General features: G+C 36.4%; 2 protein-coding genes across 3 annotated transcripts; both read left to right on the top strand.

The window, feature by feature from the left end:
* Window positions 1-5,634: 5,634 nt before the first annotated feature.
* On the top strand, window positions 5,635-12,401 carry LOC110734345 (protein CHROMATIN REMODELING 8-like). Of its 2 annotated transcripts, XM_021914465.1 has the most exons (7): window positions 5,637-5,992; window positions 6,549-7,103; window positions 7,293-7,689; window positions 8,653-9,505; window positions 9,817-10,426; window positions 10,738-11,199; window positions 11,526-12,401. In XM_021914465.1, the coding sequence occupies exons 1-7, from the start codon at window positions 5,903-5,905 to the stop codon at window positions 12,207-12,209; spliced, it is 3,651 nt and encodes a 1,216-aa protein (XP_021770157.1). In that variant the 5' UTR covers window positions 5,637-5,902; the 3' UTR covers window positions 12,210-12,401. The 2 variants fall into 2 exon arrangements, with proteins under 2 accessions (XP_021770158.1, XP_021770157.1); XM_021914466.1 differs by lacking the exon at window positions 10,738-11,199 and having other exon boundaries at window positions 5,635-5,992.
* Window positions 12,402-14,069: 1,668 nt separating this feature from the next.
* LOC110734344 (H/ACA ribonucleoprotein complex subunit 3-like protein) lies at window positions 14,070-15,677 on the top strand. The gene is made up of 4 exons (XM_021914464.1): window positions 14,070-14,211; window positions 14,323-14,395; window positions 14,716-14,758; window positions 15,344-15,677. Exons 2-4 carry the CDS (start codon window positions 14,342-14,344, stop codon window positions 15,439-15,441), a joined length of 195 nt encoding a protein of 64 aa, XP_021770156.1. The 5' UTR covers window positions 14,070-14,211; window positions 14,323-14,341; the 3' UTR covers window positions 15,442-15,677.
* The last annotated feature ends 4,446 nt before the right edge of the window (window positions 15,678-20,123 follow it).

The following is a 20,123-nucleotide window of genomic DNA, read 5'->3' as shown; positions in this document are numbered from 1 at the left end:
CCTCATGGATATAAGATCACATTTTTTTACCATCTTAGTCGGTAGTAATTTATGTCCTCTATATACACCTATATAAATATATCTTTCATTAAGCAAAAACATAAATAAATTACAATTATGTAGTCTTAAAGAAAATGTATAAAGCGCAATAGGGTCAACAATTTCAAGACAATAGAGAATTAGTCTCTTTAAATCCTCCTTTTTTTTTAATTAATATTATGTTTCAAAGTAGCAATCGGTCAGAATTCTTTCAAAATTTATTTTTAAATCGGTGTATAATGAAAATTGTTGAACCTATTGCGCAATAGACAACCGTGGCCAAATCACACACCAGTTTGTTTTTAAATCGGTATATAATGAAGATCTAAACTCTTGGCCCTGCTTAGAGGTGGGCATGGTCGTGCTGGCTCGCGGGCGACACGAGCACGGCATGGTGATGGCACGGCACGGTGGCCCAGCAGTGGGCCGTGGGCCATGTCGTGAACAAAATTTTGATAAATCGGCACGAGCACGGCACAGGCATGGTGGGCGGCACGGTTGTTTGGTCCGCAAGCCGGACCGTGCATAACGGCTACTTTCCGCAACTTTCTACAGCCATAAACGGCTATATTGTAACAGCCATATTAACGGCTATATTCCAACAACCACTCTAACGGCTAATTCATCATTTTTCCTATAAATACTTCACTTTTTCCTCCATTTTTTTCCACAATTCATCAACTCATCTATTTTCAAATCTCTTATTCTCTTATTCTCTAGTTCCTACTCTATTATAATCTCTAATTCTCTAACTCCCTCAATTATAAAAATTAATAAAAAAAAAAAGTTATAAGTTCGGGAAATTAAATAGCGGAAAGCAATCGAAGCGTCGTTGTAAGATATAACTCAACGTTATTTTAACTTGTTATTATTATTATTATTATTATTATTGTTGTTGTTGTTGTTGTTGTTGTTGTTGTTGTTGTTGTTGTTGTTGTTATATATTATTTTATTATTACTGTTATAATCATTGTTCTTGTCACTATTATTATTATTATTATTATTATTATTATTATTATTATTATTGTTATTGTTATTGTTATTATTATTGTTGTTATTATTATTGTTATTGTTATTATTATTATTTATATTATTATTGTTGTTATTATTATTGTTATTATTATTAATCATGGCATCAAACCCGAACCCTTCCTCCTCCTCTAGGAAAGCCAAGTCAAAACGTACTAGTACTAGTAGGGAATTACCAAATTCAAACACTTCAATGCCCGCCCCTAACAAGCCCATTCCGAACACTTCCACCCCCTTCTTTCATCCTAAAACCATGGGAGGATTCGAACAATTTGACAATATGTCTCCTTGGACTATGTCTAGTTTAGGATTTCAACAAAACCAATTCTCACCTCATTTATACGGCTCACAACATGAATTTTTTTTCCTACTAGTCAAGGTAGCCAAACACATGCCGCCTGGTCGAGTGAACAATCCAATTCCAAACACATTAGAATGGTATACCGAAGAGGAACAAGCCGCTACCAACCGAAAGAGTTATGTTTAGGCACATTTTCAATTAAGTAGAGATGGAACCAAAGTCAAGTGTAAGACATGTAAGAAAATTTACTCGGACGAAACCAAGGGAGGGACGGGACACCTTACTAGACATGTAAAAAAATGTGGCGAACCATCTAGTGATCCAACCCAACCCAAAATTTCTCAATTCCATCCACATGGCTTCACTTACAATTATGATAGAGATAGGGATGAGCTTGGGAAAATGTTAGTACATGCCGAACAACCCTTTCTTTTTGCCGAAAATGATCCCTTTAACAATTACATTAACCGCGCACTACAACCCCAACACAAAAAAAATCTCTAGAAAAACTGTCCGTTATATGATGAATTGAGTAATCTTACTTGTAGAATTTCTTTGACCGCTGATGCATGGGATAGTGGTTACGAATATCACTATTTGTGGGTGACTTGTCATTGGTTGGATACTGATTGGTTATTACAAAAACGCATTATATATCCATTTTAAAATGCTTGAATACCTATACCCCCACATCGGTCTTAATATTTCTCATCATTTAATGCAAGCTATTGATGCATATAATCCTAGGTCCAAAATCGTGTCTATGACTTTTGATAATGCAACTTCTATGACATTTAGTGCAAATTTAGTTAAAGCACAATTGATCGATGTAATATTAGATGGAGATGCACTTCATATTAGATGCATTTGTCATATTCTAAACTTGTGTGTGAAGGATGGAACCCAAGCAATTGGTCCATTTTATCACAAAATTAGATATGCTATTATGTCTATTAACAGCTCTAACATGAGATTTCAGGAATGGAAAGCTTTTTGAAGGCAACAAAGGATAAAGGGTATTAAAATCAAAACGGATTGTGCAACTAGGTTGAACTCCACCTATGAAATGTTGAGTATGGCAATCGAGTACAACGGTCCATTAACAATTTTTTATAATAAAAATTTCCACAATTTGCTTTATTAGATGATGATTGGTCTAAATGTGAAAAATATATGCAGTTTTTACAATTATTATATAGTATGACACATTGTTTTTCTTCTGTTTATAATCCTTGTGCTAATTCTTTTCTTAGCAATTCATGTTTACTTGCACAACTTTTTGATGAACACCAATCACAACACGATTATGATGGATATTTTCCATCAATGGAGGAAAAATGGTGTAAATATTACACTACTCTTCCTATGATTTATATTTTTGCTTTTATATTAGATCCAAGGCAAAAGTATGATGACACATTTTTATTAATTGATATTTATTTTCAATGCATGAAATTTGAAGATGATGTTGAATCTTATAAAACTAATGTGACCAATCAATTTTTTGCCTTATATAGAGTTTATGAATCTAAATATGGAACCATGTCTCGATTTGCTCCTTCTCAATCATCCAAAAATGTAAGTAAAAGGGCCAAAGGTTTATTTGCACAAGCTGTAACATGATGTCTAAGTTTTCAGTTAGTGAATCATCATCTAGGAGAACACAAAACGATGTTTCGGAGTTGCAAATGTACTTAAGTTACGACTTCATGAAAGGCATGGACGACGAAGAGAAGTACGGCCTTGACATCCTTGATTGGTGGAAATCACAAAGCACGAAACATCCAATTTTGGCGGCAATGACTCGTGATATTTTTGCTATCCAAGTCTCCTCCGTTGCCTCCGAAAGAGCTTTTAGTGCATCAGGAAGGGTTTTAGACGATAGAAGAACAAGTCTAAAACCCGAAACACTTGAAATGTGTGTTTGTTTCAAGGATTGGTTGGATGCCGAAACTCGCTTCCAAGATCGTGCTTATGCACAAAACGACGATAATGAAGGAACGTTGGGTTCTACCAGTTCCCAATCAATTTAATTGGCCGATGAACTTGAACAAGAAGAAGAAGACGAAAACGAACAAGAAGAATAATTAGATTACATACTATTAATTATAGCTATTATTTGTATTATTAAACCCTGTATAATAAAATAAGCAATAAAGTTAAGTTATTCATCAATTATTGTACAATTTTTATCATTATCAATTATTTTATTATCGATTTATCATATCGGCGTATAATAAAATAAATTATTCATCAATTCTTATGTTATTGCACTAGTCAATTTTTTAAATTATATGCATTGTTGTTTTTTGCTAAATAATAATAAAGATGTATAATAGTAAAAAATAAAATTAATTATAATATATTAATAATAAAAATAACATAAATAATAATAAACAAGTAAAAGAACTAAAATTATAAAAATAACAAAAATATAAAGAACAATAATAATATAATAATAAAAAACATAAATTAATAAAATATTTAAATATATCGATTTAAAAAAAAAAGTAGGCGGCCCCCTGCCCGGCCCGGAACGCACCCCAGGCACGTGGGCTGTGCCGTGGGCTGGGGTGTGCCAAATGGTGGCCTGGCCCGGCTCGGCCCACCAAGAAGCAAGCACGACACGGCTCGACACGAGCCACCACCAGGCACGGCACGACCCATGCCCACCTCTAACCCTGGTTCTTCTAAACGGAGCGCAATCAGGGAGGGTGTAAACAACTAAACACTGCCTGGGAAAGAGGAATCTGTGCCATGAAGCTAAACAAATGCTCAAGCTCTCACATACATGTTGCGGAACCCCTCCTACCATATGGACCACCGTCTTTCTAACATTGTCAACGATGTTGCAAAGTTACTTCAAAGGGAATGGATCGTCACTATCCTTCATGTGAAAAGAAGTGCGTGCAAACAAGATCGCTCATGGTTTAGCTGAGATTGGAAGAAGGCAGAAGGATGATCTAGTGTTCCATTTTTGCTCTCCATCACCAACCTACACTAAGGAATTGGCAAACACCATTGCCATGAGCAATGAAAGCTGACCTGCGGACTCTTGCAGCTCTTGAGCTTCTAATCAGCTCCTCTACTAAACATTATCTATCTAGTTTTATCTTTGATTTTGTTTTTTTTTGTTCTTTGTTATTTGCTTTCTACGGATCAGGTTGACTTCATGGTTGCATTTTTCAACAAGTCCAACAACATAAGAGTCATCTTTTGGTTACAAACTTGGATTTTCCTAGATGTTTTAATCATCTAAATGTAATATAATGTTCCTTTCTTTGTTAAAAATAAAAGTATAATGAAAATTTATTTATTTTTAATTGCTGAAACAAAAATTAATAATCAATAACTTAATACTAAAACAAACACCGGAAGTGACACATGTCACTTTCTAGTGCCTCCAAAATCACTATTTTGATTTTTTTTTCTTTTTATTTTTCACTTTACATGACATTTACTATTTAAACATTGATTACACAAGATTCAAAATATATTTACCAAATCAAAATTGATTTTGGTAAATTTAAGTTAGTAAAAAATATAATGAACATTGTACAATTTTCAATATACATTAAGCCAACGCCTCTTGCATTTTTTAAAAATGGAAAGAATATAAAATTTTATATCATTTTAGCCATAATACACATATCTCCTATATAAGTTAAGATATTTTTAAGATAATAATAATAATAATAATAATAATAATAATAATAAAAAAAAAAAAAAAAGCTATACACTAAAACAAATATAGAAATGACGACATGTGATTTATAAAAAGTAAAAATTAAATTGTCAATCAAATAGTGCATAAATAACAACCGCTTTATGTTGAATAATGGAGACCTTGAATTAAATTAATTAATCTGCTTCCTCTGTACTTATATACCTATTACATGAAAACACAAACTATATACAACACATATTCTCCTCTCCTTTACCATTTGAATTTATTTTATTATAATTTTTTTCATGAGAGAACTTTTATAATTCCTTTTGTCTTAACACTCTTATCGTTCTCATTCATCTCTAACATTTAAATACCTTTAACATTGTTCATCAAATGTATTATTTATTTCTCTATTCAATTCACATACAAGTTCTTTTCTTCCCCTACTTCTTAACTTTCATTGAACTGATTGATATTTAATCAATCACTCATGCAAAAATTACAATATTATTTAAAAACATTCATTGTTTTCCAAGGGACAAAAATTGCTAACGATTTTTCTTTTATAATTTTCCTATGCATAACCCGTGCCAAAAGGCTAGTATTTAAAAAAATAGAAGGATATTCTTTTAAAAAAAAAATAAAAAAAAATAGAAGGATGGACATGGACCCATAGCTGCATCACCCTTTACTGTTCTTTGCTTCAATTTCTCAAACAAGTCGCTCAACAGAACAGAGCGAATTCGCGCGCACGGAGAGAGAATATAAATTAGGGTTTTTGCCGATTAAATTTGTCCTAATTGAAATTGATTTCAAAAATCGGTTGGCCCTAAATTGAAACTTAATCGATCAAATTCCATATAATGGAGGAAGAAGAAGACACGATTTTGCTCAATAGTTTAGGGGTTACCTCTGTCAATCCTGAGGACATTGAAAGAAATATCTTACACAAGGTAACAATTCTTCATTGAATTAATCGTTTTTTTTTTGTCAAATTTGATTTTAATTTGGTTTGATTATGCTATGTTTTGATGTCATACAATGTGGGGTTTTACTATTTTCTGAATGTTTAATTGAATTTATAAATTTAGCTATCAATTGCAGGTACAATTTATTGTTTTAGGCCAACATTACTGTGCTAAGTTTATCCTTAATTAAGGGAAAACTTTATTTGAGTTAAAAGTTACGTATAGTGATCCTCAATTGATGATCACACACTTTTAAATTGTTCATTGAGGTTAGAAATTTTCACAATGTCACCTTCGATTGATCGGATGATGATATATCGAAGGTTGAATATAGGGATGTGACGATGTGTTATCGTAGTTCTGCTGTGATTTAGTGATCAAAATTGTTTATGGGGCGGTGGTGGGGGGTGGACAATTGGGTACCTACAATTAGGGGTTTTTATTGAAGTAATGGATTGTTGGAAAGTGGGAGTGAAGAAGTGTGCTATATCTTAAAAAGCTGAATTTGGCGAAAATATTGATTTTGTGTGTTTGTGTGCAGGCTAGAACTAATGCTGAAAGCAGTTCTCATGGCGGGAAGGGTACTTCGGAAGTAGAAGAATTCACTGATTCCGTGGGAAACCAAGCTTCTTCTTCCAGCCAAGTGGAACTTTTGAAGAAATTAAGGGCCATAGAGGTTGAAATAGATGCTGTGGCTTCTTCTGTCGAGCACACGAAAAGTGGGGTAAAGAATGAAGAGATTGATTCTGAGAGTCATGGTGGAAACGAAGAGGATGATGAGGGATTTGATAAGGCCATGCCTAATAGTTCCACCCTTCAGCATGCTTTGGCTGCTGATCGATTGAAAAGCCTGAAAAAGACAAGGGCTGAACTTCGAAAAGAGTTATCAAATATATGTGAAGATGGCAAAGCTGTTGGGGTTGAGGAAAAGTTGTTGAAGTATTTGGTCAGGGAAGAGTCTAAGTCAAAGCGGAAGTTGAAAGAGGTACAGGGCCCTAACAAAGAGTCCAAAAAGAAGAAGAAGGTTGTCTCATACCAAGAGGATGATGAATTTGATGCTGTTCTAAATGCTGCATCTGGAGGATTTGTTGAAACGGTGAGCTGTTAAATATACATAAATGATTGTTCATTGTGCAGGGAGGGGGTGTGGTTATTGAAAATGTCATGATTGTCATCTTTTCATTCTATATAGTGGCGCATGTTAACCTTATTTTGTTCTCAGTGACTCGCCTCATAACCATTCAAAGCTATGCTTAACTGATTTCCAAATACTCTTATGACTTAGGAAAGGGATGAGCTTGTGCGAAAAGGACTTTTTACGCCTTTTCATAAACTTAAGGGCTTTGAACGCCGAATACAGCAACCAGGGACATCAAGCCTACAGGAGGACAGGAATGACACAGCTGACCATGCTTCTGAGAGTGTTGCCAGGGCAGTTCGGTCACTAACAGATGCTCGGCAAGCTCGTCCAACGTCTAAGCTGCTTGAGCCTAAAGATTTGCCAAGACTTGATACACCACCTCATGCTTTTAATAGACTAAATAAGTCTTTTAAAATTCCTAAAAGTTTAGACAGTGATGGGGAAAAGAGTAATGATTCAAAAAGGAAGAAGAGAAGGCCTTTGCCTGGTGAAAGATGGCGCAAACGCATTGCTAAGGAGGAGTTTGTGGAAGAAGAACCTGGTATGTAAGTGTAAGCTGTGTTGCCTTGCTTCCTGCTTTTATGTGGCATTAAATATATAAACAATCTGTATTTCTGAAAATTTCCATGTGTTTAGTGTTTTGTTCTCTTCTTTTTTATCCTGGATTTTGCTATACATAATGGCTTTTTTGCAGCCTAGAAATTCAACATTGATTTGAAGGAAATCTTACTGGATTATTTTTAATAGAGTATATGGAGGGCATAAGATTTGTGTTTTGACTTTTGAGGGTTTGTTCATAATATTTTTTATTTTTTTTTATTTTTTTTATTGTGTCTACACATTGTTGGAGTCTTGGCCACATGCATGATTTTGAATATAATCGACATCATGTGATGTTGTGGCTACTCTATATGTTTCTTTTTTGGCAACCAACAAAGAAGCCTTTGGCAGGGCAAGCAAAAGTTGATTAAATTACTTCTAATGCATACTATTGTGTGATTGGCTTGGGAGCTGAAACTCAACCATGTTGCTGTTTATGCTTAAAACTATTGACTATCAAACAATCAGACATCTTATCTGGAATCCCCCAGTTTAGCTACTCCACCTGTCCCCATAATAAACTTCACCCCTTGCTATTTTGGGATAAAAGAAAATTGACCTTTCGAAGTCATTATTATATATTTCTTTTCACTTGCCATTCCAACACTTTTTCTTCATACTCTATCTACTTTCAATGCTGTTATACTTCTTTCTCTCTCTATTTACTACTTATTTGTTTTTGTTTACATATAACATTTTTTTTTCTCATCTCTGTGCTTAATTGAAGTTAAACGTTTTTATGGGATGGAGGGAGTAGCTTTGAAATTGAGTTATGCTCAACATTGGATGTGTGATTTCCCTGGTCTGTTCGATTCTCATATTTAACCACATGGTACTAGGATATATTGAAGCATTTGAACTCTAAATTTTTTTTGCGCTGATATTTTCTTTCCTTGAAAAGCAGATGTACAGGATGACTTAATCACAGAAACCCAGGATGCTGAGAATGGAGATGGTGGCGAGACTCCATCTGTGACACTCGAAGGTGGATTAAAAATCCCTGAAACAATTTTTGACAACCTGTTTGATTATCAAAAAGTTGGGGTTCAATGGCTGTGGGAGCTGCATTGTCAAAGAGCTGGAGGGATTATTGGGGATGAGATGGGTCTTGGCAAGACCATTCAGGTGTTAGCATTTCTTGGGTCATTGCATTTTAGTAATATGTACAAACCAAGCATTATTGTCTGCCCTGTCACACTGTTAAGGCAATGGAAGAGAGAAGCCCGAAAATGGTACCGTAGCTTTCATGTTGAGATACTTCATGATTCTGCTGTTGATGTTGGTCGAAAACAAAAGCAATCTGAATCTGATGAGAGTGATTATGAAAGTGAAGGGTCATTTGAAAGTGATCAGGATAAAGTTCCCTCCTCAAGAAGTGCAAAGAAGTGGGATTCCTTGATTAATCGGGTTTTGAGATCAGAGTCTGGATTGCTTATTACAACATACGAACAACTTCGTATACTGGGGGAGAAACTACTGGACATTGAATGGGGTTATGCAGTACTTGATGAAGGTCACCGTATTAGGAATCCTAATGCAGAAGTTACTATTGTGTGCAAGCAGCTGCAGACAGTTCATCGTATCATAATGACTGGTGCACCAATTCAGAATAAACTGTCGGAATTGTGGTCTTTGTTTGATTTTGTCTTCCCTGGAAAATTAGGAGTCTTACCTGTTTTTGAGGCAGAGTTCGCTGTGCCCATAAAAGTCGGGGGTTATGCTAATGCATCTCCATTGCAAGTGTCCACAGCTTACAGGTTTGTTTTTCTCTGAAATTTTGAAGAATAATGACTTATCTGTCTCTTTTTTGACTTAATTTACATGGAGCACTTATTAACGTTTCACCTTTTATTTACTTATGCAATAATGCAGGGTGTAGATTTTGGTGTTGGCTGATGTATGAATTATCCTGAACTGTCGTATTATGTATTACAATGGATTGATGGAATTAAGATGTTAAAGAATTAGTTGTTTAGAGTTGTCATATTTACATGTCACCACATAGCAATGAAAAGTCTATCCTTGACTTAATGTAACTAATGTAAGTCCTTGATTTCTCATTGACCAGGTGTGCAGTTGTCTTGCGTGATCTAATCATGCCTTATCTCTTGCGTCGTATGAAGTCTGATGTGAATGCCCATCTTCCAAAGAAGACTGAACATGTCCTTTTCTGCAGTCTGACTCCTGAGCAGCGCTCTGTTTATAAAGCTTTCCTAGCCAGCTCTGAGGTGGAGCAAATATTTGATGGAAATAGAAATTCTCTCTATGGTATTGATGTGATGCGTAAGATATGTAACCATCCTGATCTCCTTGAAAGAGAGCATTCTTCACGTAATCCAGACTATGGGAATCCTGAACGCAGTGGGAAGATGAAGGTTGTTGCTCAAGTACTGAATATGTGGAAAGAACAGGGTCATCGTGTTCTTCTTTTCGCACAAACTCAGCAGATGCTTGATATCCTTGAAAATTTTCTGATTGCCAATGAGTATAGCTACAGGAGAATGGATGGTCTTACCGCAGTTAAACAGAGGATGGCATTAATTGATGAATTTAATAATTCAAATGATGTATTTATTTTCATACTCACAACCAAAGTTGGAGGTTTAGGGACAAATCTTACTGGGGCAAACAGGGTGATAATTTTTGATCCAGATTGGAATCCATCAACAGATATGCAGGTCAGTGTATATTATTTCATGTTATGTATACTTGCTCGTTTAAGGACTTTCCTGATATTTTTCATTCATACACTGAATTATTTGTTGCTCTTGCTATTGGGTTTTGTTCTAAATATGTTTTCTCAAGGAAGTTTTTGAAAACATTGTCCCCAATGCTATTTTTCTGATTGGTTGTGTTAGTAGTGTATGCCATGCTGTATGGCTTTACTATAATGAAATTTCCCTTTCATGTCAAAAGAGAAAAGTTTATGACTCTTTTTGTTCTCAATGCTGATAACCATGATGTCTGACTACATTATTACTCATAATAGGCCAGGGAGCGTGCTTGGCGTGTTGGTCAGACACGTGATGTAACCATTTTTAGGTTAATCACACGTGGTACTATAGAGGAGAAAGTGTATCATAGGCAGATATACAAACATTTTCTGACCAATAAGATCTTGAAAAACCCGCAGCAGCGAAGATTCTTTAAAGCAAGAGATTTGAAGGATCTTTTTGTTTTAACTGATGAAGAACATGCTGGCTCAACTGAGACTTCACATATTTTTGGTCAATTACCTGAGCAATTGAATGTTATTAGCATTGATAAAGAAGACCAGCAAAAAGATAATTGCTCTGGAGCAACAACTGCATGTGCAAATGACACAGACAGAGAAAATAGCCCGCAACAGGATTTATGTGGAAATAAAGAGAAAGAAGGTGCTGACAATGGTCGAAACACTGACGAAGAAACAAATTTCTTAAAGAATCTTTTTGACACACATGGGATACATGTAAGTTTTATAAACCTGTTAGGCTATTTCTGTATGTTTAATTGTTTACTGGATACTTTTGGTTTTGAATTGTGATGTTTTTGCCATTTACATCATTACATGTTTGAGTTTTAGGCTGTGAAATATATATGTCCAAAAAATTACATGTCTGATCTGATTCTTGCTGGTATTATGGTATATCATCTTTGATATACAGAGTATGCAATTTTTTGCATTTACACTTAAACAATTTGCATTTGGATCTGTGCGTTGCTGCATTGTGATGTATTACGGTATATCATCTTTGATATGTTTCGAGTAATTTCCATCCTATTTTTCTATTTCAGAGTGCTATAAATCATGATGCTATCATGGATGCCCATGATGAGGAAAAAATGAGGCTCGAGGAGCAGGCTTCCCAAGTTGCACAGAGAGCAGCAGAAGCACTTCGTCAGTCGCGAATGCTTAGAAGCAGAGAGAACATATCTGTTCCAACATGGACAGGAAAATCTGGGGCTGCCGGTGCACCTTCATCTGTTCGCCGGACATTTGGGTCAACAGTGAACTCTCAGTTGGTAAGAAACTCCAGATCAGAAGATGAGGCACCCAAAACTGGTACAAATGGATTTGTTGCAGGAGCTGCTTCTGGTAAAGCATTGTCTTCATCTGAGTTGCTCGCCAAAATTCGAGGGAACCAGGCTAGTGCAGTCGGTGATGGGCTTGAACATCAGTTTAGTTTGGCTTCCAGCTCTGCTAACAGGGCAGGTTCCAGTGTAACCAGGCCTTCTCGGGCATCTCAGAATCTCAGTGGGGTCCCACCAGAAGTTTTAATCCGAAATATCTGCACTTTCATCCAAAATAATGGTGGGAGCACCAGTTCTTCCACAATAGTGGAACATTTTAGAGATAGAATTCCTTCAAATGATTTACCCTTGTTCAAAAATCTTTTGAAAGAAATTGCTATACTAGAGAAAAATCGGAATGGTTCAGTCTGGGTTCTAAAGCCTGAATATCAGTTGTCACGTTCTTGAGCTGCATCCATGGATATCCTTTGGAATGGAGCAAGAAGATTGTGAAGTAGAGAGCTACCCCGTCGCATTTCACAATTTTGGCTATAGGTAGGAAATTTTTAGGTGAAGTGCATTCTTTTAGCAATAGAATTACAGAATTATTGGACGGATGTATCAATTGTAATTTGTAAATAAAAATTGTTTATAAGGTTAGTTCCTCACATATCTCAAAGAGAAGTGCAGTAATTTTTTTTCCTTTTACTTGTTTCAGTTTCAGGGTAATAAACTAATAACCGCTTGAGAAGGGGCACTATAAGCTCAATCTTGGAGCAGAAAAGCATGCACTTGCTTTAAAAATTGTCTTGAAGAGAAAGAGAACTCCATTAAGGTCAATAGGGCTTGAGTTATTGGGCTTATTGCTGAATTTTTTAGTTTTTACATTTTATTTTTTAAATTTTAAGTGACAGAGAGAGGTGGTAAAAAGACATAAATAAAAGTAAAACCAGTAAACAATGCCGTAGGTCTTAGCCATAAGCACCAGCTCCGATCCTGAAAATTTATGGGCCTTAGGCATAATATAAGAAAAGGGCCCCTTATAGAAACAATTTTTTTTTTATATACAATAGATTTAGATAAAAGACAATGAAAATAACTTATATTATTTAAATAGTAAGTCTCAGTACAATAATAACTTTGCATAATACGGAGTATTAAAAAACAGAGGAAGAATTGTGTAATTGTATTACCTTTGTCTAATCGGCAACTAAAGAAAAAGATCAAGTCGTCGACGCCGCCGTGAAATTCATCATAAACAATCAACAATAAGAATATGGGAGTTGAATATTTGGGAGAGATTGTTATATACACCCAGATGCATGGTACACCCATGAGCATTTTGTTCTCGTTTAATCATCAAATAAAGAGCAAAAACTAACTTTGGATTAGTTGGGTGCACGGTACACCCGGGTGTGTGAAATATTTCAAATATTTGGTGATAGATGAATTATTTTTGTTGCTATTTATTTTGTTTAGTATATTAACCCTTGCCATAATATTATTAGCTAAAATTAAAAGGCTTGAATTTCGATAATTGAATAAATATGAAACGGTGTAATTGAAAAAATTAATATTCTAGAGTAGATACTCATAGAAACGGAAGATTAGAAGAAGTGAAGAGGTTATATTGTATTGTAATCTCCACCTAATTAATAGCTAAGTAATTTAATGTGAATTGCATAATAAATGCAATAATGATTTTTTTAAAAAGGAGTAGTTTTTTTTTTTTTTTTTCTTAAACAAGTAAAAAGTACGAGGTAGCTTTCTACTAGTATGCAAATTGATTTTTTTTTTTAAAAAAACTTTGGGCCCCTTTCTGGCATGGACCCTAGGCGGTCGCACTCGAGGCCTACCCTCAGGGCCGGCCCTGATAAGCACTTAAGCAGCCACAACTGGTGCCTCGTAGTCCTACTCCTACATAGCTCGACCAAGCATAAGACCATCATTAGCCCAACATGGCAGAAGAGGCATGCCGGTGAGGCGTGAGTCCTGAATGGGCATCAATTTCAAAATTTAGCAAGAATTAGACATGAGCACGATGGGCTGTCTCAATGTCGGTTTGCTTATTTTAACCAAATTAACAAAAATGAAAACACGATTAGGGGAGTTGGTTGGGACGGCACGACATGTGAACGTAGCGTGCATGAGCTCTGATTTTGAAAGATCGATACGTGCCTAACCCATTATGACTATTTCTTAGCTGTCTAAGCACAAGATACTCTTGCATAACACGTGGACCTACACGGCACAATCTGTGCAACTGTGCCCACCCTTAAACTTTTCCAAACGGACCGAACAACGGCCATCGAATTATATTGACAGCCCAAGCATAGAGAAGGCCCATAATTGTCCCGCGAAGAGAAAAAATCCCGAAACTTCAAATCATATAAATATATCAGCCATTTTTAGGGCTTTTCTTTCTTGTTGCGTAGAATTGCAGAGGACAGTCGTCAAAACCACTTCGTCAGTGAGTTTTCTTCTCTTCTTCTTCTAAATCGCAGCTATTTCAGTTTTTTTAATTTATCTAATTCCTGATATTTTGTTTGTGTGGTTTGATTTTTTTTTTTTCATTGGGTAGGTTAAAGAAATTATCAAAAATGTATTTGCAATTCTACATCAACGATAATGGCGACAAAGTCTACACTACCAAGGTTCATTCTTTCTCTCTTTCTTTCCCTTTTTTTAGTTAGCTCAAATCGTTTTTAATTTGATTTTTTTTGTTTATTTTGCATATAATTTCATTGGGTGCCTTTTATTTTAATTAGAATGGGTAAAATAATATTGGTGCTTTGATGATATGTTGCTTGTTGTAGTGAAAGATTTGATGAAAAATGAAGCATGGATTGAATATAATATGATAATATCACATTATTATTGGAACACCCTTGTTGGGTGATTAATTAATTTTATGAAATTCTAATTTTAGGGTTCTTAATTCCAAGTATTGATTTGATTTCATGTGATATTGCAGAAGGAATCACCTGTTGGTAAAGCCACACAATCAGCTCACCCAGGTAAAATTGCAGCTACCACCTTAAACACATTGCATCTGTTTTAATTGAACAATTTATGTTGTTATTGTTGTTGTTGGTATGTGCTAGTAAACCCTAGAAGGCCTTTTTGAAGAACATGAAACGGATTTTGATTGAATTTTGTTGATGATTAAGTTTTTATCGTTGCATTTGTGTAGCCTGATGAGGCTTATTTCGATTGTTATGCTGATAATGTTATGGTGTCATAGTTGTTAATGGAATTCAAGGTTGATTTCGAGTTGTTATGCATTAGTGGATGATTACTGTCATGTTATTCCGATTGTTAAAACTTTTGGTTTGGTATTGCTTCGACTTGCTAATAGGACTATTTTCAGTAGTTGGTTGGTCGGATTGGTCTTTGAAAACTTAAGTCGTTATTACCGTTTGTCCATCTGAATTTCAGTAGTTCTTTGATGTTCTCGAGCTTATCTAAATTCGGGTACCTCCTGTGTACCTGAACTCCTGAAGTTAATAAACCATTTACTTTGGCATTTTGGGTTTTGATTACTTTTTGATAAAATGCATTCATGATCCATCCCCTGACTATGTTATGTATTGACTATGCAGCTCGCTTTTCCCCTGATGACAAATTCTCGAGGCAGAGAGTTCTGTTAAAGAAGCGCTTTGGACTCTTGCCTACCCAACAGGCTCCTCAGAAGTACTGATAACGGATGGCATGCCGTGTGTTTGGTGCTTGACTCTTGCAAATCAGCTTATTAGTGCTATGGAGCATTAGGGATTGTTAGTTAATATATGTAATGGAATGGCCTTTGTCTGTCGTATGTTCTGTGATCTTGAATGCAGACTAAAGATTATTGAGATGTAGACGTTTTAAGGATGTAATTCTAAGAACAAGTCTTACCATGATATATTCCAAAATTTAATTCCTTGGTTCCTTGCATATTTTATACTTACTTGCTCTGCTTTTTGGTTGTGTGGGGAAGGTATTGTTGAAGGCTAAAAGTACTGAGTTTATTACTAGGGAAAACTGATGCAAACATTGGATTCAAATAAGCTGTAACCTACTGGGAGTTGTAGCTAGGAGATAAAGTTTGTACCTTATAATCATTCTTTTTACCACAATATAGTCCATTAGTCCATACCGTTAACGCTTTTTGAATGATAGGCGTGTCGTGCACCTAACAAAATTACGTTACATAACTAGATCTCCTAATTATGTAGTATTCAATACGAAGTAATGAACTTTTTACTGATGACAAAACAAGAGCTAAAATGACTGATAATATAACGACCACTAAAATATCAAATATGAATGGCTGTCTTGTGAGGCTCTTATTGGCATGGAGAGGAGGACATAGGCGAGTTCAGGATGCTTCGTCCTCTCTCCATACATTCACATAATCTGTCAATGCTCGAGTGTGAGATTGCTATTAGCTATTGTTTTAGAGATGCCATTCGTATGGAGGATTGACTAAGGCCCTGTTCTTTTGAGCTGCTCTGCTCTGCTCAAATCTGCTTTGCACTGCTCTGTTTCAAAATAATAATTAATAATTATTAATATTAATAATAATAATTAATATTTAATATTCATAATAATAATTAATAATAATAAAAATTAATAATTCACAATATGAAGAATTAATATTTAATAATAATAATAATTAATAATTAATAATAATAATAACAATTAATAACAATTTTTAATATTTACCAATCGTAATAAGAACACTTATTTTGTGTAAAATATACTAAAATCTATATATTTCAAGAAAATATTATTTGGCAGACTCTGCATATCCAAATACTCTTAGATATATAACGCCATACATCGGGGGAGTAAGAGTACATATGCCTAATTTTAGAACAATACCACCTAGGTGATTAAAAGAACATTTTAATAAGCTACATTCATCATTAAGAATGAAGGTGGAATGTTCGTTTGGACAGTTGAAAAAAATATGGAGGATATTAGATAACATGCCACAAGTGTCACAAAAGAGTCAAATGTCAATCATTGTAGCCACTTGCACACTACATAATTTTATTCGGACGTATAAGCTTGATATACCAATCATTCAACATGATGCGAATATAGGAGTAGTAGATTCAACTATGTTTGCACAATGGCGTAAAGATAGTATGGCCAAAGTGCGACATCGTATAGCACGTCGAATTTGGAGGGCTAATCGATCGGAAAGCGACAATGAAGGTGATGACAATGAAGATTAAAGCGACAATAAAGATGATGAAAATGAAGATCATATGAAAGTAGATGGTTAATTCACCACGATGTTAAACTCTTATTTAATTATGTTCCTATTTTGATATGTGGTTGTAATAATTTGAAGATGTTAAACTATTGTCTTTTATCTTTCTACTATTAACATATGTTAAAGATGGTATACATCTACTTATGTTTTCATTCACCTAAATCAATGGTATGCACTTGTTAATAAGGTCAGATCAGGTGTTGGGTTATCAGTTAGGTGAATTCCAGGTGGTTTTTTTGGCGAATTATAGGCGGTTTTCCGACGTCATTGGTGCAGTTTTGTAGTGCGTTCTTCTGGCATTTATAGGGCTATTTTCAGGCGTAATCGTTGCTGTTTCCGGCGGTTCGACAGGCGGTTTAAGGGCTAGTTTCAGGTGGTTTATAGCAGGTTCCGGTGGGAGTTTCTTTTGGGTCAGTTTTCCGGCATAATTGAGGCAGTTGCTGGGCGTTTTAGCTTTGGTTAAGGTTCGGTTTTGGACTAGTTTTTCTGGTCAGTTTTTGGCTAGTTATTCTGGTATTTTAGGTTCAGTTTTCACGCTGTTTTTTAGAGGTTCAGGTGGCAGGTTTTGCGTGGTGGCAGCATGTTTGCAACGTTTTGATTTCTGGTCAGCTTGGGTGCCTTTTTCTAGTTCATTTTAGGTCAGTTTGGGTGCTTTTTTCAGCATAAGATTGTTTTTGTTCATGCGGCTTGGGTAGTTTTTGGTGGTGGCTGTGTGTAGCTATGTCGGCTTCTCGGGTGAAGTTTCATTGCCCCTTTATGGGTCTTAGTGGTTGTCAAGATGGAAGTGGCAATGGTCTTACAAAAATTTCTCTTATCAAGCATCTTTGTGATCATCATTTTTGTATTGATGCGCGGGATATCACACGACATTCTCTTACTTCTAATTTGGCTGTTTTATTGAGGCTGAAGTTACTTTTTTCGTGTTTGGGGATTTAGTTATGTGGGGTTTGCTACAAAATGCATACGCATCGTACTAAGTGTCGTCATAGTCCAAGTGAGATTGTGTCACCCCCGGATGAAGGAGATGGTATTGTTCGTTTTGTGCTTCATGGTTTCTCCAAGCTGCAAGCTCCCTCTTCTCCGGCTCAGCTTGGACGCATATATTATAGGTGGTTTGGTGCAAGATCAAAATTGTGGTTTTGATGTGGCTCTTCTTGATTGAATGTTCTCCAAGGGGTTTCGTACTGTGAAGTCTATACCTCCCAAGTGTCGTTTGGGGTTTTCTCGGGTTTTGAATGGTGCCCTTGATAAGGTGATCTCTAGGCCTAATGACATTTCTAGTTGGGTCTCTTTGTTGGTGTTACCTCTTTGCACCCTTAAAATCCTTTCGTCCGCGGAGCAGCTCTGAGTTTAGGTCTTTGGTAAAACGTTGGCATCAAGAAGAAAGTATTTCCCGTGCTATTTGTTCTTGGAGTGCACCAGGTGGTAATTTACAACTTGTGAGGGATACTTTGGCAGAGGATTCTTCTACTTTATCAGTGGTTGATGATGAGGACCTTGATTTGGAGGAGCGTGATATCAAGCAATGTCGTAGGAAGATTTGTGATGGCCCCAGGTGGTAATTTACAACTTGTGAGGGATACTGCTGCAGTCCGGGTTTTTTCTTCTTCAGGCATAACTCCTTATAATGACGCCACTCTCGCGAATTTACAATCTAAACACCCTACTTCTCCAGCTCCAACCTTGCCTGATATACCTGTTGATGGCCTTCATCTTGTTACTACTTCTGCTGTTGTTTTGGATCGGATTAAGAGTTTTCCACGTGGCACATCATGTGGTAGGGACGGTTTAGGTGCTCAGCACCTTATGGATTGCTTGAGTGGTGCTGCTGTGGCTATATCAGATGAGTTAGTTGACTCTATTTTTGGGGTAGTTAATCTCTTTCTAGCTAGAAAGTGTCCTATGGAACTAAGAGAGTATATTGCTAGTGCTCCTCTTACACCACTTGTCAAAGCCCGGTGGTGGTATTCGTCCTATAGCTGTGGGTACTATTTAGCGACGTCCGGTTTCGAATGTGGGTGTTGTTATGGTTAGCCAGTCTTTAGGAAGTTACTTTGATGGTCTTCAATTTGGTGTTAGGGTTTCTTCAGGTGGTGAGACAATACTTCATGCTGTGAATCGGTTGATTGAGGACCGAGGTTCTGATGTTGGTCTTTCTATGTTGTTGGTAGATTTTCAAAATGCCTTCAATCTTGTTGATCGTACGGTCATGTGGCGTGAAGTTCGTCGTCGTTGTCCGGGCATTTCTCGATGGGGTGAATTCTACTATTCTAATCTAGCTAGATTGTATTATTAGGACCAATCTTTATGGCCGTGTCAGGGAGTGCAGCAGGGTGATCCCTTTGATCCTCTATTTTTTGCTTTGGTTTTACAGCCCCTGGTTTGTAAAATCAGAGATGCTTTTAACTTATGTCTTCAGGCGTGGTATTTGGATAACGACACTGTTATTGGTGACACTTTGGTGGTGGGGAAGGTTCTGCAGTTGATTATGAAAGAAGGGCCTCGTTTTGGGTTACATCTCAATGTGGAAAAAACTGAAGTTTTCTGGCCTTCAGAGGACCCTCGAAGCAGGCTTGTGGGTGTCTTTCCGCCTAATATTGCTCGACCTTCACATGGTGTTAAGTTGCTTGGTGATCCCGCTAGTTCCGATCCCGGTTTTGGAGGTGACCTTGTGATGTAGAGGATGACCAAGACCATTGCTCTAATGGATAGGGTTGCTAAGCTCGATGATCCCCCGTGTGAGTTGTTGTTGCTTAGGGCATGTACCGGAGTTTCTAAACTCTACTTTGCTTTGCGTACTTGTCCTCCTAGTACTTTTGAGGTGGCTCAGCGCACTTTCGACGAGGCTCTTCGATCTTCCTTGGATCGTATCATTACTACTTCGGGGCCTGGGTTTGGCGAATGGCAATGGCGGCTTGCCACCTTACCATTTGCGTTTGGCGGACTTGGTGTTTATTCCGCAGGTGATGTACGTCATTATGCTTTTCTTGCCTCTCGGTTATAGTCTACTGGGTTGCAGACAAAGCTTCTACGGCATGCTGACGTTGTTGGCCTTGGTCGAGCCTTCGCGGATGCGTTGTATCTGTTTAATGGAACGGTTGAATCTGACATTTTGT

The sequence above is a fragment of the Chenopodium quinoa genome, unplaced genomic scaffold, assembly GCF_001683475.1.
Source record: "Chenopodium quinoa cultivar QQ74 unplaced genomic scaffold, ASM168347v1, whole genome shotgun sequence".
Taxonomy (NCBI): domain Eukaryota; kingdom Viridiplantae; phylum Streptophyta; class Magnoliopsida; order Caryophyllales; family Amaranthaceae; genus Chenopodium; species Chenopodium quinoa.
Note: the sequence above shows the minus strand (reverse complement) of the source record. Positions and strands in the feature narration are given on the sequence as shown.